This window comes from Aphelocoma coerulescens, chromosome 3 (assembly GCF_041296385.1).
Source record: "Aphelocoma coerulescens isolate FSJ_1873_10779 chromosome 3, UR_Acoe_1.0, whole genome shotgun sequence".
Classification (NCBI taxonomy): domain Eukaryota; kingdom Metazoa; phylum Chordata; class Aves; order Passeriformes; family Corvidae; genus Aphelocoma; species Aphelocoma coerulescens.
The window spans coordinates 62,967,197-62,989,995 of record NC_091016.1 but is presented as its reverse complement, the minus strand read 5'-3'; the positions used below and the strand labels follow the sequence as shown (position 1 = coordinate 62,989,995).

Below are 22,799 nucleotides of genomic sequence, written 5' to 3'. Positions count from 1 at the left end.
CAATGTTACTAAAACACATTTTTATCTCTTTGACATGTTAGCAGTGAGATACCAAAGCTTACCAGAAGACACCAGTCTTCCCAAACAGCTGACCGATGTTTTTCATTGGGAATTTCATAACTCTATCCCCTAGCTGATGTTGAAGAGTTCACCTTGCTAGAAACACTTTGATAGGAATTGAAGTGCCTACCTGATAAGAGAGGAGAGATCAGGAGGGTGGCCAAATTGTGGTCTGATATCAGAGTTGCATAACTGCAAGTAACAGCATGGCGTTCCTGAAAAATAAATTTCTAGGTTAATGAACACATCCCACCAGCCAATCAGCTTATACAAAGAAGCACAGTGTTGATGCTGAATTTAGTAATAATACCCAGAGACTGAGATAAATGACCTACAATCTGCCCTGCTTTAAACAAGGGATAAATTTTAAATTCCTGTCATGCAATAATGTCACTGTTGCGCGCAGGGAATGGCGAAAATCACGACATAAGTCTAGGTCAGATGATATGTCTGAAGTGACCTCGTTTAATCACCCGTACCTTTTATAGCACGGTTCGCAAAAGAGAAATTACGATTGGCCTATTGACCCATCACCTCTCAAGGTGACAGGTTGAGCAGTAAGACACCCATTTCCAAATATTATTCTCACAAGACTGAAAAAAATTCCACTGTTCTCACAACAACTTGCAGGTGTAGAAATGGTTTACATTCTCTCAAATTGTTGTCCATCCAGTTCTCATGAGAACGAAAGCTTTCACAGAGAAGCTGTGAGAAGCTGAATTTCTCTAACTGCTTTCTTATGAGAAAGAAAAGTTTTACAGGAAAATTCCTCTGCTAGCCCTTGCTAGCATCCACACAATAATATGATATTTTGTACATCAAAAAGACTATATGTGGGACATCACAAAAAGTACTTTTTAACTTGCAGCTTTAATTAATGCTTGATGTTACATAGACAATCTTCAAACCATGTAGAAAAATTTCATTGACTGTGCTTCTGCCCCTTTGGCAAAAACACCAGAGAGTAGCACATCATTTGACGCAGCAACTAAGAGAAGCTATTCATTTTTCCTTAGAGAACTAGTACCTGTGTGCTTCAGAGAAGAAACTTGAAGTTGCCAGAGAAGGCTGTTGTGATAAGTATACATTTCTTCCCACCTGAAAATCTTTCACCAGTGCTCAAAGTGCAAGTCTGTGAGAAGCCGTGGGGTCAACAAGACCTTGCTGGACATCCACAGTCAAACTCCTGGAAGGCTCGTGCTGCTTCCAGCCTTGACTGACGCAGGATCTTCAGTGGCTGCTTTGAGCCATAGCTGGTACACTTCTCTTGTTCTTCCAAGGTCCTGGCGACTGGGGGCAGAAGCTGAATGACCCCAATGTCAAATATATAGCTAGGGCCAGAAGGCTTGAAACAGAGAAAGGAGGATGAGACTAACACTGTAGCTTCATGATTGCTTTAAGCTGACGTAAGCTGGCTCCTTGACTGGGAGAAGCCATCCCAGCTCTCATTTCCCTGGTCACACATTTCTGCTCTCTTCCTCATCTGCCCACGATTAATCTTTTATCTTCACAGTGACTGAGCAACTGATTCTTGAGTGACTTTTAACTCAAAGGATTTCCATTATTTGATTCACCAGTCTACTGCACTAACATTAGTGCTGGCAAAATTCAAAGAGCTCCAGCTAGAGAGAGGCTGGATTTCACCTGTTGCCACTGAAGCTGTAGGTGTGAGCCATGAAAGTAGAGCTTTAGTGCTAAGGTGGTCAGTGTAAGTAGAATCCCAGCTGAGCGAGCATTCAGCCTGCTTATTCATAGCTCGGTCTGCCTTCTCTTGCAAGCCTCATTCATCACACACTGTCCAGCTCCTACAACAGATGAGGCAGACAGCAGCTTCTGGCACTATTTCATCCCAGAGCAGGTTAGACAAGGCACTAAGTGGTACCTTATTGGAAGAAGCAGAGTGAGACTGACTGACTGCAGAGAGAGAGGAGTTTCACAGTGCCTCCCCTCTGAGTGTTTAGTTTGTAAACTCAATGCCAAAATTTTCACCAAAAATAGCGTGCAATGTACATGTTTACAGTGTATTCACAACCCTTTGAAAGTTGATAGATAGCAAAGAGAAATGTGGTCCCATGGCTAATTGAAGTGAGCTGGATTTCAAGCTCTGCCACCCACACAGTTCTCCAAGTGACTTTTGGCAAGGCTCAGTCTCTCTGTGCTTCAAATTTCCTACCTACTCAATAAGAAGAACATATTTTTGGTTTGGGGATAATAAATTCACATTAGTGAGACACCTGAGTGCCAGAGGGATTGGAGCAGGCCTCAGAACAGCTCCGTTGTGTGCACATAAATGGAAGTGTAACTGTAGAAGGTTGTAACTCTGCAACTGCACTTCCCAGAGCACTGGGAATGCTCACAGATGCTGTAAGCATTCCATCATTTTCTGGCCAGGGAGAACATGCTGGAGAAGCCTGAAGTGTGCTGAAAGCTACACAAGGCATGTCATAGTCATCCATGACCTAATGACTAAATTGTGGCTTGGCAGTGATAACTTGTTCTGAGCAGATGCAGTTTGTTAAGTTGTCCTGATCACTCAAAGCTTTATTTTCTTCCCCCCAGTTAATTCTTGTCTATGGTTTAAATTCTTGTTGATTTAAAATGCATGGACACCTTTTCTTCATCAATTGGTACTATGTATTTCTCAAGACAGCTATTCTTATGAGATTACTAAGTGATCATCAGTGCTGTAAATCACAGATGAGATAAATACCAGTATCAATGACTAAATTAATTCCCAGCATGTTTTTAGGTTCAGTGGTGTTACACAAGAGTCATCCTGGGTCCCACAGATCACAAGTAATGACATAACTGCCCACAGAGTACCGGAATAAAATGAACAATGTTATTAATCCTAAGTACTTTTTAAAAGGAAATGCAATAAGATCATCATATCATCTAAGTAAGCTTTTAATGAAAGTATTTAATTGTTGAAGATATAATTTTTAAATTATATGTTGAGTGATCTATCTGAACATTTCTGGGGACATCACGAAGTGGCTCTGCTGTATATGACAAACCCCAAAGCCAGGCAATTACTCTGAATTTCATTCAAGACTACACATCAGATATTCCCATGTTTTAGTTACTGCAGTGCTGACTTTCTGTGAGCAAATGTTAAAGCTATCAAAAATTCGTACAAAATATAGTTTGGCTAACCCCTATACCTGCCTACTCTTTATCATCACTATCCAGTGGATCAGTTGACAATCTTTGTTGCCCAGTCTTCAGACATTTAACAGAAAATCAGAACAGAAATCCAACTTTATCCTAACATTATGCAAGAATAAAACACTGTTAGGTATGAACTAGAGATTTGTATCAAGTAGTGTGTTTAAAGTAGTCACTTACTCCTGGGATTTAATTTCTCTTGCTTGTGAGCTGACTGAATTCTCTGCAAACATAATACATCAATCACATCCCTTGAATACCACAAAGCTATGTGCAGGTGACTGCAGTGACAGCATTTTAATTCCACTGAAAGAGCTGGTAAACAAAACCATTTACAACCCAGGCGGCACTAAACATGGGCGTGTTCAGCATGGATGAGTTACATCGGGCCTTTTGCCTAAAACGGATGGGTTTAGATTGAATTCAGAACCACTTTTCTGTCCTAAGTATTTTCTGTTTATATGGTTAAATTTCCCTCTTCTACCTGTGGTTGCTACTACTACAGCACAAGCTGAAAAAGCGCACTGGAAATGGGGAAAATACTGCTATTATCCCCACACAATGACACATTTGGTTTCATAACCAACAGTATGAAGCTCAACAAGACCAGATGCTGGGTCCTACACTTTGGCCACAACTCCATGCAGTGCTACAGGCTGGGAGAGGAGTAGTTGGGAATTGGCCCAGTGGGAAAGGACCTGTGGGTGCTGGTCAGCAGCTGAACATGAGCCAGCTGTGCCCAGGTGGCCAAGAAAGACAATGGTATCCTGGCCTGAATCAGCAATAGTGTGGCCAGCAGGAGCAGGGCAAGGATTGTCCCCCCTGTACTTGGCACTGGTGAGGCTGCACCTCGAGTGCTGTGTCCAGTTCTGGGCTCCTCACTACAGGAGGGACATTGAGGAGCTGGGGAAGGGTCCGGAGCACAGGTCTGAGGAGGAGCAGCTGAGGGAGTGTGGGGGGGGGTGTTTAGCCTGGAGAAAAGGAGGCTCACGGGAGACCTTATTGCTCTCTACAACCACCAGAAAGGAGGCTGTAGCCAGGTGGGGGTTGCTCTTCTCCCAGGGAACTGGCTTCAAGCTGAGCCAGAGGAGGTTCAGGTTGGACATTAGAAGGAATTTTTTCACAGAAAGGGTGTTTAGATATTGGAACAGGCTGTCCAGGGAGGTGGTGGAGTCACCATCTTTGAAGGTGTTTAAGGAAAGACTGACGTGGCACTCAGTGCCATGGGGTAGTTGACAAGGCGGTGTCAGGTCATAGGTTGGACTCGATGATCTTGTAGGTCTTTTCCAACCCAACCGGTTCCGTGATTCTGTGTTACTGTGATTTTGAACACGCAGAGCCCGGCAGGGCAGGACCAGTCATGTGCTGGAGCTGCAAGCTGGCTCTCCAAAGATAAGGTGGTGCCGTATCGGACTCCCTCCCGAGGGGTCTCTCCCGGTCTCCCTCCCGCCGCCCTAGCCGAGCGCGGCTGCGTGGCCCTTCGGGCTCGCCGTAGCTTCCCCGCCTCCCCCTCAGCTCCCCCGCGGCCGGGGCGCGGCGGGGCCCGTGACGTGTCTGGGGCCGCGTGGCGGCCGCGCGGTGACGCACGCGGAAGGCGTCGCGCGGCGCTGGCGGCGGCTGTGCCACGGCAGCGGCGGCGCGCGGAGGAGGTGTCGGCACTGCGCGTGCGGCGCCGCGATGGAGCCGTGAGTGGGGGCGGGGAGGAGCGGCGGGCGCGGGGGGCGCCGCGAGCCTGAGGGGCGCCGCGAGCCTGAGGGGCGCCGCGAGCCTGAGGGGCGCCGGTTCGCTCGGGGCTGGGTCCGGGTCCGGGTCCGGGTCCGGGTCCGGGTGAAGAAACTCCTTCCTCGGAGGGAGGAGCTGAGTGTTGTCATTCGCAGAATCACAGAATGGGCAAAGCTGGAAGGGACCACAGTCATTGGCCGTCTGGTCCCACCTGCCTGCTCAAGCAGGGTCAGTCCCAGAGCACACGGCACAGGATCGTGTCTAGACGGGTCTTGAATATCTCCAGGGAGAGAGACTCCCCAGTCTCTTTGGGCAGTCTGAATCTAGTTCAGTTTATACACGTTATCCTCGTTAAGGAAATCAGCCCGCTGAGGGTTAAGTGAATGTTTCTGAGGCTGTGGTTCGCCACTCAGAAACCCGAGTGGTGACTGCCCTTTTCTTTAGAGGAACGCTGTAAGTTTCCCTTTCCTGTGGTGGATAAAACCTCCCCCCATCCACGGTATGTCCACTCTCAGATTGTTTGTTAAAAGAAAAAGAAAAACTTGTTTTCCCGGATATCTCTTTGCGTGGATAGAGCCATAGCCGTGACTAATTATTCAGACTTAAATGAATACAACAAACTGGAACTAAAAAAAAAAAAAAAAAAAAAAAAAAAAAGCCAAACCCACCCTGTGCGCACATATAGAGGTAAAGCATGGCCATGGTTATCTGTCAGTTGTCATATAGCAGTTCTGTATAGTACTGACAATGTTAATTTTATGCCTCTTTTTATGTAGTCATGTGCTGCCTCATTAGCTATTAACCGTTGTGGAATACATCTGCAAGAAGAAATTCAAGGTCTTCTGAGGGACACCGAAGCAAGCAATGTCTTTAAACCATGAGCAAGTGCAGGGTGTATGGATAGACCCCAGTACTGTGAACGTAGGTAGCATACATAATCATTCAAATCAAAGTGGGTTTGATGGTTCTATTTGTGAGTGAGCCTAAAATAGAGAAGAGCAGTTGGAGGCAGAGATGTTGAGGCTAGGATTTTAGAAAAACTGCTGTGCATAAAAGCGAGTTATTTCTGATTTTAATATCAACTGTGCCTACCTACTGCTTAATCTCAGTTTCGCCACAGCTTTCTCTTCTTTAAAGTCAGTCTTAAGTGAAGACTATTGTATAACAGGGTCTGTTTTTCGTGATGGTCTTCATTAAAGACTTTGTTGTACAGTCATGAGAAGTGATTTGAAGATGAGGAATATCCCGAGAAACATTTTCCTAAACCTTTTGAGACAGAACTTTACTCCAAGAGCAAGATGTAACTCACCTTTACATCTCATGTATGAATGGCTACTGAAAGAGTGCAGTTGTTATGAGTGTGCATTTCCAGATTTCACTCTGTCATGGGTTGCACTAGTGCAGTTTAGTTTTTATTGACTGCTATTTGAGATGTCTAAGTATAACATTTCTTTGTTTGTATCTTAGTGCTTTCTCCTCTTTTGCAGTCAGTTTCAGACATAAGTTAATTATAAACAGCTCTGAATTAGGATAAAGTTGAGTATAGGTGGTAAAAGATGCCTGAAAGAGTTGCAGACACTTGGATGGCTAGTCCTGAGCTTTTGACTGCTGTGGTTGGGCTGATTAAAGCATCTTCTGCTGGTAAAGCAAAGCACAGTTCTTTGCTTGTTTGAACAGGTGCTTCCAGAGGGAGGAACCTTTTAAAATTTTCTCATAAATGTGTTTCCAACATTTCATCCTTTATTGGGCCTTTCAAATGTAAGAAAGAAGCTGTCAGTGGGGGATCACCAACTTGCACTTATGTATATTCATAAACTTTATATAATCTCTTTCCCAAAGGCGGGTGTAAACAATGAACTTATGGGAAGGTGATTTTATCTGCTTTGTATATCAGCTGGTGATAGGTGCAACAAGACACTTAAATCTACACAAGAAGGTTCTGTGACTGCGGCAAGGGGCAACGAAGCGTGATAAAAATGCTATAAATTGTTGTTTGCCCTCTTGAGAAATGTAGTTAAGATTTGGCTGAGTTCTTACATTTGCTGTTAATAAAAGTGTCCATGTTGCCTTACTGACCTCTAAAGCAGCACATTTAGTCGGTGGCTTAAGTGAGACTTGAGGAGTACAGGTATGAATGAAAGGAAAACGCGGGGTATGTCCCTCCTCTCTGTGTCTCCACTCTGTGTTAGGTACCAGCGTCCCTGTTGGTAGGTAGGTGTACACCTACCCATTCTGACTGCCAGGTGTTGCACCATCTGGAGAGCAGCTGGAATAAAGAATGAGCCAGTGTCTGGAACATGTTTCTTCAAAAGCTCACAAGCACACATACTCTGGCATATGAGTAAATCAAGGTGCTAATTGCCAGTGATTGTAATACTCTGTTGGCTGGGTGGGGAACTGGTGACTGTCCTGTAAGGAGTGTGGAGAGGGAGCTGCTTTTCACGTTCACATCACGCATTTTGAAGTGTCTCCGAAAACTTTGAAATTAGGAAACTTATCAAAAGAACCAAGAGCATGCACAGCAAGTCAGAAGTATCCTACATCAGTCTGTAGCTGTCAAGTGGATGTCCAAATACACTTGTGCTGTTCTGAACAGCTTATATGTTATGCTTTACTGCAAACGTGATACTCTTCCAGTTGTCAGCTGTGCTCGACCCATGGACTTTCCTGTGTTGCGAGATCCTCAGTATGTGCTCTGCCATGAAGCATTTGGTATCCACTTGAACTCTTATAGTTAATTTAGGCGTGTCAACATTTTATGTACTGTTTTTATAAATCAAGGATTTTCTTGTTCAGATTAATACTTAGGTATCTCAAGATAGTATCCCATACTTGGTGTACTTCGGTAAACAGGGAATACCAGGTCATCTGTGGAACTGAATGAGCCCTGGAGCAGATAGAACAATGCACCTTAGTTATTTTTGTACTAGTACGGATTTAATAGCTTTCACATGGTTTAAAGGCATGAAGGCTGGGGTTTTAAGATATTGATTTAAGAAAAAGACTGCAGTTATATCCCTGCTAAAGTTGTGCAGACAAGTTCTGGTTTGAAATGCCTGTCTTAATTGGTGTTTTTAAAAGTCAAAATCATATTTGTCTGTGAGGCTTCTGTGCAATGATCTCTGACGGAGATCTGACGCTGCTTCTGTGGTAATTGCTTGGTAGTTTCATGTATGATTTGGCTTTTTTGGCTGTAAAATAAGCTGTTCTGACGTCTAGACTGATGCAGAGTTTCTGCTGTGGGTAAAGTATCTGCTGTATGGCAAGTATTTTGCAGGTGCTCTGCCTGGAGTTCTTCACGGCCAGTTTGTGCAGACTCATAACATTTGCAGTTACTTGCTTGCAGTTCTCATTACTTCTGTGGGGTTTCCCCCCTTTCCCACCTTCTTTGTGTGTTAATAAATTAAGATTTGGTTCTCTCAAACTTTACAGTGAAGGAATAATGTAATTTTTTTTTTTTTTGCTAGTGCTTCATTTGGAGAGAATGTAGTGATTCTCAAAGAAAACAGGCTGTTATTATTAAATCTTTGTACTGGTTTAAAGTGAATTGTTTGCTTTGCTTTTAAGGGCTGCCATGCATGCAGCATGTGGTACCTGGTCCCAGGGCTCAGGCTGGGCGTATGGGGAGGATTTTACCACCTTTTCTGCAATTCTTCGCTGGTGTGGTGAACCAGTAAGAGCACCATTCAGCTGGTGAAAAGAAGTTGTTTTATTCCAAGCTAAAAGGGAGCACTGTCATTAAAGTCTTACAGTTTCATTTCTTGCCATGATGGTGCTCATACACCCCATCAGCCCCTCAGTCCTACAGCTTTCCCATATAAACTGTACAGATTCCTATGATCATACCTACTGGAACAGCAGTAGAAAGCCAGGTATATAGTGGCTCACTTCTGGTGTAACTCAAGAACTTTTTGAATTGTGTGTTTAACAAAAAGGAAGACATAGGAAGAATACCTTATCTAGGATTAATTATTTGATCATGCTTCCCTTAGGCTAACAGAACTGGAAGTTACCTGTTCTCCAGGGAATGCAACTGGTATTTTGAATACACCCTGCCCTCCCCCCCTTCCATTTTGTCTTTAACCTAATGATAACCACCAAAGCATAGTGCAAGAGATGACATTGTTTGTACGTGTATTTGTATTTTAGGTGTCCAACAGTAAACTTAAGTTCAGGTTTCTATTTCCCAAGCTTTGGTGGGGCTCAGACAAGAATTCAAAGTCTGAGTATGCACATCTAGCAGATCTGGAGTTCTGCCCTACTCCTTGTTAGGGATGATCCTGCAGGGGTGAAGTATATTTATGGGGTATAGACAACTCTTCAAGATCCTGTGCAGGTAACTGGGTTCTTAGTGATGTCTGTCCCTTTAGATTAAGCTGTCATTGCAAGAGACATCGTGTCTTGGATGTTTAAATTATTTTATTTAATTATTTAATTATGTACGAAATAACAAAACCACAACTTTTTCTCCCTCTAACAAATGTTTTCTATTGCTCAAGTTTTAGGACAATAAAAACCCTAGCATAAAAAGAATGGGCAAAATTCATACATTGTGGCACAGATACTTATGCACATACATATGTTTAATAATTTGTGCTGTTAACCTTGCTCTATGAAGCAGCATTAATATTATTTTTCTTAGTGTTACATGTTACCTCAGAGTTTGGTTTAATTTTATTTGTTGAAGAATGAATGGAGTCTATTTTCTGACCCTTTAGAAATATGACCGACACTAATTCTGTGGTTTCTTTTGCTTCCTGTAGGCTGGCCCCGATGCGATTGTATACACTGTCCAAAAGGCATTTTGTTCTGGTCTTTGTAGTATTCTTTATTTGTTTTGGTCTGACAGTCTTCATAGGAATAGCAGGTAAGGATGTTCTCTTTTTAAAAGATTGCAGTTCTCCTACATTTTGTCTAAACCTGTTGGTATTTATGGATGTATTTAAGTGCTAATGAGCTTACTGCTCCTGAGATGTCTGAGCAAGGGACAGGGAAGTGTTTCTTCCATCTCACTTTTTCATGGGAGTACTACCTACAAAGAGTTAGCATTTTCAACTGCTTTGCAGGGGAGAGTCAGTAAAATGAAACAAAACAGCGTCATTGTAACACAATTTTTCAGCAGACTGCTACATTAATTCTTTTTCTTTGTATTTCTATCTGTAAAGTGGTGGTGCTAGTACTTTCCCGTGAGGACACTGATAACTGTTCATAAAGCCTTCTAAATGTTTGGGTGATAAATGCCACAGAAATAGAAAATATTTTAGTGTAAAACTACGAACTTCACTTGTCAAACGTGTGAGCTTAGGTCTCTGGTTTCGAAGATCTTTGGAAGAGTCCTGATGTGACCTGGGAGGCTAAGCAGTTAGTGCCTGGGTGCTTTTCCTGGAGATCAGAGGGATTTATGGTAGTCTGGTCAACAAAGATGCAGTGTCACTAGGGAGCTGAAAAGCGAGGGAGCCTTCTTTATTTCATGCCAGAGAGCTTTTCCAGGGCTAAAACATTCTTGAAAAATAAGTCAGTTTTCTGTCATGGCAGTGTTAAATATACTAATATTGTGCTGTCAGGAGAGCTTTATCAATACAGAAATGACAGACAGGTAGAGAGGAAAGGAGGGACTGCTAGTGATGCCTTAGGTTTTAGTTTTTATATTTTTCAAATCTGTACTGCCTAGTGTGTAACTCTGAAGTTTCTTGTGGCCTGCTAACTACTGTTCTCTCATGCTGGTTAGACATAACAGGCCTCTCCAAGCTTGCTCTCCAAGGACACCCAGGTTGTCCTAGGCCCAAAATGTGTAAACCAACGTCGTAAGAAGGGGAGTAAACTTGGGGAAGTTACATCATTAACTGAAGTTGTAATTGGAGAATTGATCCTGATATGCAAATGGACCAAACTTATAAAAGTGTGAAGAACTCGTGACCCAGGATCCATCTTGGGTGTAGCTTTTTGACTGCCCGAGGTGTACCTTTGAAGGCCCTTCAAATAAGTACCTTTATTCCCTTATCCTTGTCTAGTCTCTGTTTTTAGGTGGCCATCTCAGGCATCACTAGTCAGTAAGCAACCCACTCCCTATATAAGAATTACTTTAGGTTGTTATCATCTTCCCCTACTGTACTGCTGACTCCCACATCACCCAGCATGTCCAGTGTGTTTTCCTGTGCCTCTCTCTGACACTTTTTGACCTGTCTGTTGTGTTGTCTCTACCTCTGCCCTGTCCTTCACCTCCTTTAGAGTGAGAAGGGCTGCCCAGGCCTGGGAGCCATCCAGTCCTGCCGGCCTTGGAAAGAAGGGCAGATTAATTTGAGACAGCTGTTTGGGCTTTTTATGCCCATCTGTGCCTTGTAGGGAATAGATTTTTCATAATAGCCTTAAATAATAAAATTTTTCTGTGAAATAAAACCTTCTTTCCTGCTGTTTGATTTATTATAGCAGCCTAAGGCCTAAATATGCTTTCAGTTCATAAAGGTTAACTGCTGATATTCCTGTGACTTGCTGAAGGATGCTGAAGGGCATTATTTGGCCACTAAAATACTGCATAAACACATTTGCAAAAGCACATTTTATATGAATCATAAAGGGAAAAAAATGAATTATTTACTTTAGTGTAATTTGGCTTTAAAATTGAACCATATTTGTAGTTGTGTACTTATAATGCCAGGCTGCAAGAAATTAAAGAAAGTTGTTTTATGTAAGACTATGAAAAAGCAATGCTCCTGGAAGACAAAACGGAGTGTTTTGTTCTTAATCAGTAGCAGAACCTGAACTGGCATGGCTGTGGGATTCTCTTCCTTGTAAGATTGGTCTGCTGGATAGTTTGGCTGACATCATTCATTATAACTTAAATATTTTTAAAAGAATGCTGTTTACCTTGGGAGGAGACTCACAGAACAATTACTGTGATATTCCTCATGGCTTTTCTTGACAGCTGCTTGCTTCCTGTGAATAGGAGGGGCCCTAACAACAGAATGCTCTCTCATTAAAGGGTACAGTCTGAGAAAAGTTCACCAAACCCACTAAGTAAATGCAAGTGTGGGAAATACCCCATATTTTCTGTGCTACCTGAATATGCCCCTGACTACACTCAACATCTCTACTTGTAGTTCAGGAAGCCTGGCAGAAATCTTGCTTTTCATCTGAGAAATCAAGACAGTTCTTGTAACCCAAGACAGACAGACTTGTTTGGTCTTTTTTCCAAGTCGCACTCACTTCTTTCCCTTTTCCCAAAGGGTCTGTGTTATCTTTGGGGTGAGACAAGTGCAAAGGAAATCCAAGGCGCAGAACTCATTTTCTATAGCTGTGCAGTTCATCACCTCAGGGTGGTTCTTTGCCTTTGTCTGTGATTCTGTTAAGTGAGCAAGACTAAAAGAAAAACAATAACTATTTAAATTAGTCTTCATTTGTTAGTAACGCAGCCACAGCATCATTTTGGTCAGTTGCTTTAAAAAGCTTTTATATATCATTTTCTGGAGAAGTAGCAGTTATAGCACTAGAACTTCATTATTTGCTTGGTTGTTGTCCTTAAAAATTTGACTGTGATTTCTCTGTTCCAGTATTGGTTCCTATCTTCCGATTAAAAAAAAACAAACCTTAAAAAAGGCTAATTCTATTTGTTTTGTCAAGACTTAATTTCTAACATGTGATGACTCACCAACTGTGAACACCTACTGAAACTCAATTATGCTTTTTAAAACAAAAAATACCTTTCAAAAATCTGGTTTATATATACTTGAGAACTGAAAAGTTCAATGATGCAGAACTGATTTTATAGGGGGTGGCTGTTGGTGATGTTGCACTGCAAATCTAATATGAAATTCTGTCTGTGATGGCTGAAATTCTTAATTTTTCCTTTTTAGTCTGTAAGATGGTTAATATTGTTATTAGAGTGGTTGCAGGAGCCCAAGCAGTGCTGCACGTTTAGAGCTGTCATGACAGCTGACCTAAAATACTTCTTGCACAGTGATCCCATGTTGCTCATTTATAAACTTCCTTCTTTTCCATTGTTTCTCCGTAGTGACTTTGAAGTTTTTGGTTTTTGTGAGAAACTGCTTTTCTTGCATAATTTTTGTAATACTGAGTTTGTGATTGAAAGAGCATATTTTGAGGATTAATAAATTCCGTTAAATTGCCAGACCAAATATATACAGGGAGAGACCATTTGGACAGAGGGGTCTTACTGGCCCAAATACAGGTGTTTATGTCCTGCTCATGTCAGGAGAAATTGCTTATACAGCTCCCATGCAGTTATCCTGCTATACATCATTTGTGTGTGTGTTCACAACTTGCTGTATAGTCACAGATCTTTGCCTACTCTTCCCTGTCACTTTCCTGGTTTAGTCCTTTCATGTTTTGTGTACATAAAAACATGTGTGCATTCTTCTCCTCAGTACCACATGCTCCTGCAGATCAAAAGGGAAATTGGACCGCTGTCTGGAACCACCTTATCAGGGGATACACACAAGATGGGGCTTTTCTCAGAGGTGCATGATGATAGGGGGAAAGGCAACACAAGCTGGAACACAAGAAATTCCAGTTAGATATTAGGAAATTTTTCTCACTATAATGGTGGTTAAATACCATAACAGGTTTCCCAGACAGGTTGTGGGAGTCTCCGTCCTTAGAGATGTTAGAGACTTCACTGGACATGGTCCTCAGCAACCTGATCAAATTAAACAAGGGTGTGAACTAGATGTCCTCTGTATGTCTCTTCTAACATAAATTATGATTTTATTGCTTCCCCTTTACTGCATACAGTAGGGTGTGAGTGAATGTGTTGGTCAGTACATGCAAAGTGTGTGTGTGTCCATATCCAGAGTGATTGGAGGAGTGGTTGCAGAAAAGGTCTGATATCGAGCTGAGCATCTCTGACTACAATTGGACATGAAATTATTTATTAAGCAGATTGTCTTCTGCAGGAGAAATTGCTTATACAGTTTCCATGCAGTTATCTTTATTTATGTGATGATACACATAATATATGATAGCCCAGTTTTCTGTAGAAAAGGAAGGGGCCAATCTGAGTAAATTGAGAATTGTTGCTAAACAAATGTGATACCTTGGCTTAAACAGACCAATGCAATGAAAATCCATCATTAGTCAGAAAGTGCTGTTACTGTGATCGTATAGGCAAGTACTACACGTATTTAAAAAGGCTTTAGCATCATGCACCAAATACAATGGGATGCATTTGCCCTGGTGCCTGAGCCTTGAGTGCAGTGCATTACGGACACTGTGCTCCGTGTAAGCCAGGCAGTGCTAACAGTTTGGCCATGGAAAATTTGTACTGCTATTCACCATGCAGTTTTTTCAGGTGTTTTCTGCAGTCCTTGTTGAGCTTTGAGTTGCTGTAACAACAGAACCACTGGTGCTTAGCTAGCTTTTTCTGTAGCTGAGTGCTTTCATGACTGCACTCCCATAAAAACCTTGGGATATATGTATATAAATACTGTGTGGTTTGTTGTAGTAGTTTAGAGTACACGTTCAGGCTTCCGACATGGAGTTCTTGATTTATAATTTACTTCCAATTTAATCATTCCTAGAAATACTATGGCAGAGATGCTTAAAGGAACATGCAGGTCAGATTTATAAATTATATTGAAATATCCAAGCGCTTTACCCTTTATCCAAAACATCTGAAAAGTGGAATACTGTTTACCTGCTTTGCAGGGAGGTATTTTGTACAGTCTTTTGAAAGCCTGTATTTACATCATTATTTATCAGTAATATGTATACTTCAATATTATTTTCTCTCTTCCTTCTTATATACTGTAAAGGTCCTAATGTAATTGAAACTTCTGTAGCAAGAACTGACTTAAATAACAGCCTAAAGGTAAGAGTTAATAAATACTGTTGGATTATATGAATGGATTTATTTAATGTTAGTAATGTTAAACATTTCCCTCCTTTCCTCCAGTTATTCTAAATGTCTTAGTGGTGCTTTCCAGTTAGAAGCTGAACATGTAATATTGTACTACCACTGTGTTACCTCATGAGTAGCCCAGCAGCAATTTCTGGTCTCTTCCTGTTGCGAGCAGGTCAGGTGGAGAATTCTAGGATGTTTCTGCACTAGGCAGTTTCTGATAAAGAAATGCATGAGTTTTTCCCTGGTGAATTAATGTTGGAGATTCTTGTAGGGAGTTCAGAAACAGAAATTGAGAACATGCATTGAAAAATAATACACTCAGTGGCAACTAATGATGTCTCTCTTGTGATTTCCTGTTCTATCATCTGTAAAGAAATACTTCTTTCTCTTGTTATTTGTTCACTATCATGTGACCAAGACATGGGATCTGGCTTCCTAACAGGAAAATTCACATGTTCTTAAATGCTTTCATATTTTGGTTCTCAGTTCTTGCATTTTTGTTTGTCTGGCTCTTCACTATCAACCTAATATCTAAAGTATTTTTTGTGAAAGCACTAAAAAGGTTTTGTTGTGGATGTTTTTAAAATACTCTGGGACATTTCTTTTTTTTAACCTATTAGTCACTTCTATATATTTGGATTGATACAGTACTGTGGGTGGATTTTATTTTTTTTTAAATACATCTTGATTTCATATTAGAGAAGTCTTTCTTGCATGTAGGTTTTATCTTTAATGATGTCTTTCATTCTTTTGAACTGAATGTGGGATTTTTAGAAAACCTAGTGGAAAACAGGGCTTTTTTGTAATTATAGTTGAACAAGTTTAAAACTGTGTAGCAGATGAAGGCCCACAAATCTGACTTTTGATGTAAAGTGCTAAAATTATTTCTTATATTCAGGCTAGGCCTCAGGATTTTGTTTTTCATTTCTGAATTCCTGTTTTATTGCTGCTGCTTTGATGGGCTTTAGGTAGTCATACCTTTCCTTACTGCAGTACTGTGCAAAATAAATGTGCTGTTTAAGCTACTTCTCTGTAAGACTTCTATGTCAGTTGCTATCACACTGTCCATGGAGTAGCACATATAAATCTCTCCTCAAAAACATTCTCACAAACATGATTGACATGCCTTTCATCGTTGTAACTACAGCTATGTCATGTAACAGTGTAAAGGCTGGTGCTAACCTTGTGGGGTTTTTTACAGCTGAAGCCATTTAATTTAAGTTCGCCACCACTGTCAACTTACAACCAGCAGCTGTGGCTGACCTGTGTAGTTGAGTTGGATCAGCACGATGGTGAGAATCCTACCTAATTCTCAGGAAATTGCTATAGCAACCTGTCTTTAATTTCATCTGTTACACATGATCCTGTTGCTTTCTGGCTGTGGTTGGTGGGTTTTTCCTCTGATATGCTTTTCTTCCATTTTACCCCCCTCCTTTGGTGAAGACATGGACAGAACTGATTGACTTGGAAGCAACAGGAGTCGGGGAAAAGTTGTTATTTCTGTGAAAACAGTAGTATCTAAATAATCTATGTATCTCCTTCTTCATTTTGGGGGGAATTAAGTGTGTAGATTGTAATGATACTGATTTTTCAATAAAGCTTCCCTGAATATATGTGAGAAATACTGTATTAGTAATTGTTAATCTGTCAAGATTCAGTAAAGGGCTTGTGACTTACTGCCTACATATAAAAATACCCCACTCCAGTAATGTATAACTGAGTAAGTCTGAGTAGTATTTGGATAGCATATGAATTTTAAATGATTTTGGAACTCTGTGTGAGATTTCATTTCTGCATGTAGCAATAGATTAATGTTTTCTGTTTTAATTCCAGTATCCCTCAAGAAGAATGTGACTATGACAGTCAAAGTACTGGGAGTGGTGAAGGATGGAAGCACACCATATGTTAACAACCAGGTTCATAATCGGACAAGATTACTCAGTTGTGCCCAAGTATGTACTTGCTTAAAAAAAAGCTCTGGTGTACTGCATTTTCTTTAAATCTGTGTGTATGCTACTTACACTGCAAATAAGAAGAATGTGTCTGTTGAACACATCTCAGGAAAAAGTCTACAGAACAGCTTTATTTGTAGGGGCAATGTTGGCAGTGATGCTGACAAGACAGCTACCTGTCCATCACTTTTCTGTTTACTTCTGTGACTTCTGTCTATTGCCCGTTAAAGACCCCTTTTTCTTGTTAGAGTTGCTCTTTGTCAGTAAATCAATGGGTCCTGTTTGGTCACCTAAACAGATTTAGCAGTACTGAAGAAAGGAATTTTGTAGCAGAAGACTGGCTGTGAGCTTCCAGAGGAGAGAAAAATTCTTCTCCAATACCTTGTAGAGTCTGCTTGAAATCAGCTGGCAACTGTGTTCTGAAAAAGCTAAATTTTTTTGTCACTGTGAAGAAATGTTTGGATATTTTAATGTAATTTGCACTGAAATTTTTAAGATTAAAGACATCCAGACCAGCTTCTCCAGATGCAAATCCTTGAGGAAGGCCATAGCTGAAGTTTTTTATGATAAGCGTATCTAGTAAATCAAGTGTTTTGTTTTTATATAGATATATGCTCATATCTATGAAATTTGCAGAAATTAATTACTAGTGCTCCGTTAGGTTTAATTACACGGCCAAGAGAGCAATATACTTGGCTTTTATCTTTCCTCTTATTAACTTTTAAAAATGAATTGTACAGGATAGCCCCATCTCTTCAACTTGACTGACAGAGTTATTCAAATCCATCCTGGTGCTGAAAGCAGTTGCTTTCACCAGCTTAAGTGGAAAGCTGGCCCTGTGTATTGTTCAGTCATTGATCCACCTGACTGACTTTATCAGTATCTTCTGCTCTCTCTGGTATCTTTCAAGAAAGTCCTGATCAGACTGATTGAGATTGGTGAGATATATAATAAATATCATCAATATTGAACCATTTAGAAACAGATTCTCCAACCTATACTAAGAGCACATGTTCTGGAATAATTTGAAGCCTTCTATGTACTATTACTATTCTCTGTGTGTGTTCACAGAAATGCAGTGAAATCATTGTTGCTCATCTGGGCTACCTGAACTACACTCAGTACAACATATTTGTTAGCTTTGAAGATCTAAACAAGTTAACGTACACCATCCAGAATATTACTTTCACAGTAAGTATAAAGCTTTATACTAGTAAAAGAAGTCTCTTTAATGCCGTAGAAGTGTGCTTTAACTGTAACAAAGAAGTATCAGATTTTTGAAGATAAATTAAAAAATGCATCGTAATTATTTTTTCTGTCACTACTCATGTCAGAGCTGTTACAGCATTTACTGTTGATAAGGGTCTAGATCAATTTTTTAAACTCTGTAAGGAAAAATTCTTCTCTCAGAACTACTATGTTGCAGTGGGGATACTGCAACACGCCTATATCAAACCAGGAGTCCCGTGGAAAACAAATATATACGGACGGATTCTTGCTAGATGTTTCAGAGATGTTTATTTCCCCAGCCACATGGCCGGGCTCTGCTGAGGGACTACTGCAGTCAGGACCCGAGCTGCTTTGCCCGCGCAGGGGAACACAAACCAACCCATGGGGAACGAGGCTGAGCAGGGGCAGGGAAAAAACCCCGTGTGTCTGTGCCCTCAGGGCCCCTCTCCCAGGGCTACATGGCGGGGGAGGAGACCCCAACACTACTACTGCTGTTTTCTGTAACATAAATTTAGTCTGAATGCTGGGAGATACTTTCTACAATAGGCAAGCTAGATTAGAAATCCAACTTTCTGCATTTGCTTATAGAGATGTTGCCTGTCTGAAGGATGGTATTTTTGTCAGCCTCTCCAGGAGGTATATCAGAATTACCAAAATTTTCCAGACTTCATGAAAGTATGGGCTGGAAAGGTTTAACAAAGTCAAAGAAAAATGAAGAGATTTTTTGGGGGGTGCTGTGCTTATGAGGAAGAGAATTTTTATTTTTTTTCAGCTAACATAAGCAGGTTACTAAAATAACTCACTAAAATGACCTCCAGTGGAATAACTATCTCAGTTCATAGTGCTAAAGATTGCTTATAAAACACTTATATCATGTGTATTGATTGACTCCAGGAAGAAATTTAGAAACATTTGCATTGGGAGAAGAGGGAACTGAACCAAGTTTATAACACAGCTTACTATGGTATATAGCATTCAGTATGTGAGAGCAGGTAGCAATCAAAAATCTTACTGTAAAGGAATATTTTTAATATACTAAATTAACTTTCTAAATATTAATATTTTTAATATTCTAATGTGTAAAGCACATAATTAAAAATAAGCTCTAGGGGGAAAAACACCCCTAAGCTCACAGACTCTTTATTTAGTGCCAGATTTCAAACAGAACAAAGTGTTGGGGCATTTGTAGTTGTACATTTTATTATCTTGCTTTGCAGGCTGCCTTTAAGGCAGCCCTGTGTGTAACCCCAAAACCACCCCAACCCAAACTTTCCCGCAGCAACTTACATTGTCATATTTATTTCATTATTACAGTTTTTTAGGGTGATCTCAGTTGAAATCAATGGGCTGCCTTTTGCATAATAGGTTTCTCTACATATAATTTTCATTCTGCATTTACAATTTAAAAAGACAAGACAGAGGTTGACAGATTTAATACATTAAAAGGTAAAGCTTCTTGTTCATATGAGCATAGCATATATTGTGCCAGGGATTTAATACATTAAAAGGTAAAGCTTCTTGTTCATATGAGCATAGCATATATTGTGCCAGGGAGTTTACATTTCAAAAATGGCTTCAGAAGCATGCCAGGTATGAGATAAATTGTCAACAGAGCAGAGTTTATGCAAACTGACGTTATAATTAATATTTATGCCCTTCTAATAATTACAGTAGAAGAAGGAGTCTTTCCCCCTTAACCTATGTGAAGATTTCTGTGTTTGTAATAAGTTATCCTTCCTTTAACTTCTGAGACAAGTGAGGAAGCTTTAAGAAAACAAACCCCTTACAGAAGTACCCCTGTACCTTTTTGACCTCTTCATAATCAATTTATGCATCTGACCTTGGTAGTACAAAAGAACACACTGGATGTACTCATTTATTGGCATTCAAACTTTGATTGAAAGTGCAATTGAAATCAATGAAGACTATCTTTTTTGTCCTGAGAGTGCTTTAACATATGACAGCACTGAGTATGTTATGAAGTGGCAGGATAAAAGAGAAGCACTGCCATTAGGCTGCTTTGCTTATCTTTTTATCAGATAGTCCTGTGAGTACAAATTTATCTTTCCATGGTGACATAGTGGAATTTGGTTGTACCTTTAAATTTTGAAAAGCCACAGAACTTTTCAGTATCTGCATAAAGCGCTAATTATTGATGTCGTATGTAGTCTGTCAAAATACCATTCATTGGGCTCTTCTGTTTTCTTGTAGTGGAAGACCTATAATCCAACTTTTTCACAAGTGGAAATATGGTTCCGATTTGTCTTTGTAGTTCTTACTTTTATGGTCACGGTAAGATTTTGTTTCAGCTTTTCTGGAGTTTAGTATGGAGGCAGCTGCTCTGCAGTGCTGTGTTTAGTAATTTAACCCCAGGCAGCAGAGTTAACATATCACTGAACGGCTGTAAAACCATTTCTGAAACACTTAACGTATTTCATAGTTGCTGCTATTATGTTTTTACAAGTGGTATTGAAGGGACATTAAGAAAATAGGATAAATGGGAAAACTTGTTTTTCTAAACTCTGGTTTTGGATTAAACAGAAAAAAAAATTTGCTTAGACAAAGGAAATTGTGATGAGATGCTAAAGAAAAGTTGGTTGTTTTTTTTTTTTGCAGTGTAGGTAGGCTCAGACTTTGGAATAGGATGGCCAGAGTGTGGGCTCTTTGTCTCTGAAAATGAGCAAAACTCAGTTGAATATGACCTTGATCTAACATTAAAATTATCACTGCCTTGCATGTGAAGATGGGCCAGATGACCTCCAGCGGTCCCTTACAACCTAAATTATGCTATGATTTAGATGATGTATCCTTTCTAACCTGTCTTGCCTCCTGGAGAATAAGTGTTTGGAAAAAAAAAACCAACATAAAATCTAAAATCCAGAATTTCCAGAGTAGGGACACCAAAGTCCTGCACACTTGCATAGCATTTTTCTCACATAGATGATGCTGCTCGGGAGGTAACTGAATATAAAATGCAGTCTGCTTTGTAAAAAGTGAATTCAAGTGGAAGTTGTTGATAGTGTGTGACCAGTAACAAGGCAACATTTTGTTTTTTCCCATAATGTTGATTTTCATGTACTGGCTGATTTACTTCTCAGTTTGCTTGAGGAATTAAGCATTGAATTTGCATTGGGGTCAGCAAGCAAACTTGAAGTAGAAACGAGGAGACCTGGCTCCTGTTTTACAGTGTCCTCAGTGGCAAAGACCTCATGAAGTAGCCTTTGCAATGTGCTGTGCTCTCTCTTAGCTCTGGTTAAACCATTGAAGGCTGTATTCCTTCCTTACAAATTGTTGTTGTTGTTTTATAGTGTCTGTTTGCACATTCCCTGCGGAAATTCTCCATGAGAGACTGGGGTATTGAACAGAAGTGGATGTCCATCCTACTTCCTCTATTGCTACTTTACAATGGTACTTGTATCCTGGAATTTCTAGAAAGCCTCCTTTTTAAAAAAGAAGTAGAAAAAAGAAAGAGAAGGCAAAATGAAATTTCTCCTTGAACTTAGAAGCAGCTGTTTGTATGGCTTCAGAAAACTAAATTTAAAAAACCAACCCTTTCCAAGTGTAGCAAATTCAAGGGCATAAGGAGTAGGTTGATTTTGTTCTTCTCAGTCACATGAATGTCAACTATTTGTTTAAAGCTGTGATTGGAATAGGTGCCTACCATACTGAACCTTTCAATTTCTGTTTGTCTGCTGTCTTACTTCTTCATTTTTTAGATACTCACACTTTAGTTAAAAATGGAGGCTACTTTTAGTCCAGTAAAACACATCAAATTCTAGCACTTTCTATCAGTGCTATTCTATCAGAATATTTGTATCTTAGTCATGGTATGGTAATTTTTAGGTCATCACCTTTAACAGTGGTTTAGTAGAAAGTCTAATAAAACCTGACATCTTCTAGAAATGCTGGCAACCATTTGAGTTTCTACAGCAGAGCGGGTTGCTGCTGAAACTTCAGTTTCGTTTACTGGTGTAATTTGAAAAATCTGTAATTTGAAATTTTTTTGTTCTGCTGTAGATAGATTCTGCTTAACTTTTCATAACGAAAGCTTTTTTTTCCTCTCTGTTTAACTTCTTTTTTTTTTTTTTTTCCCCTTATTTTGTTACAGATCCATTTTTCCCCCTTTCTTTTCTGGTGAACAGCTGGTTTCCTGGAATGCTGGATGATCTATTCCAGTCACTGTTTCTGTGTGCATTGTTGTTGTTCTGGCTTTGTGTCTACCATGGTATAAGAGTACAGGTAAGGGATGCAACACTGTCTTCTACTTACTGAGGAGACAGGACTTGTTTTGTTCAGTTCTCTCAAAAGGTAAAAAAAATGAAACCAAATTCTTACAAAACAGACATTTATTTTATTCCTAAAATACAGTGTGGCATATGAAGCTTTGGAGTTAATGATTTATGGTGAAGTAGATTATTTTGAGTCTACCAAGCCTAAATGAAACAGACGGGACAGTCATCAGAATTATGATACCATTATGCTTTGTTCTTGCTTGAAGAGTTTTGATGTTGTATGTTGTAATTGATTGGTTTTTTAAACTACTTTAAAATACTGCGTAAGAGAAATAGGAATTCTGGAGCCTGGTCGTGTACTTGCATTATCAGTGAAATATGTGGGACCTTATAAATAGGATGCTCCAACTCTACTTCATCTTATGAACACAAATGATGATGCAATATAATGTCTTCTCTAGTCACTTGTGCAGGATAAAAATACAGAAGATGAATCTCTTAATCCAGTTTGTTGAGTGACACAAAGATGATAGTTATTTTGTTCTGTCAAGAATGAATAAAATCTCAAATGTGGGTTCA

General features: G+C 40.1%; 1 protein-coding gene across 7 annotated transcripts in view; it reads left to right on the top strand.

Moving 5' to 3' along the window:
• Window positions 1-4,253: 4,253 nt before the first annotated feature.
• Window positions 4,254-22,799, top strand: part of TMEM181 (transmembrane protein 181) — a 28,840-nt gene continuing 10,294 nt past the window's right edge. The window contains exons 1-10 of one of the 7 annotated variants that reach the window (XM_069010577.1): window positions 4,805-4,913; window positions 5,727-5,871; window positions 9,714-9,817; window positions 14,718-14,773; window positions 16,008-16,098; window positions 16,640-16,758; window positions 17,830-17,949; window positions 20,200-20,280; window positions 21,297-21,396; window positions 22,097-22,227. In XM_069010577.1, the coding sequence (XP_068866678.1) occupies window positions 9,724-9,817; window positions 14,718-14,773; window positions 16,008-16,098; window positions 16,640-16,758; window positions 17,830-17,949; window positions 20,200-20,280; window positions 21,297-21,396; window positions 22,097-22,227 (792 nt within the window). In that variant the 5' untranslated portion in view covers window positions 4,805-4,913; window positions 5,727-5,871; window positions 9,714-9,723. Of the gene's footprint in view, window positions 4,269-4,804; window positions 4,914-5,013; window positions 5,179-5,215; window positions 5,872-9,713; window positions 9,818-14,717; window positions 14,774-16,007; window positions 16,099-16,388; window positions 16,527-16,639; window positions 16,759-17,829; window positions 17,950-20,199; window positions 20,281-21,296; window positions 21,397-22,096; window positions 22,228-22,799 lie in introns of those variants that run through there. The other 6 variants (XM_069010578.1, XM_069010575.1, XM_069010579.1 and 3 more) reach the window with 6 other exon arrangements.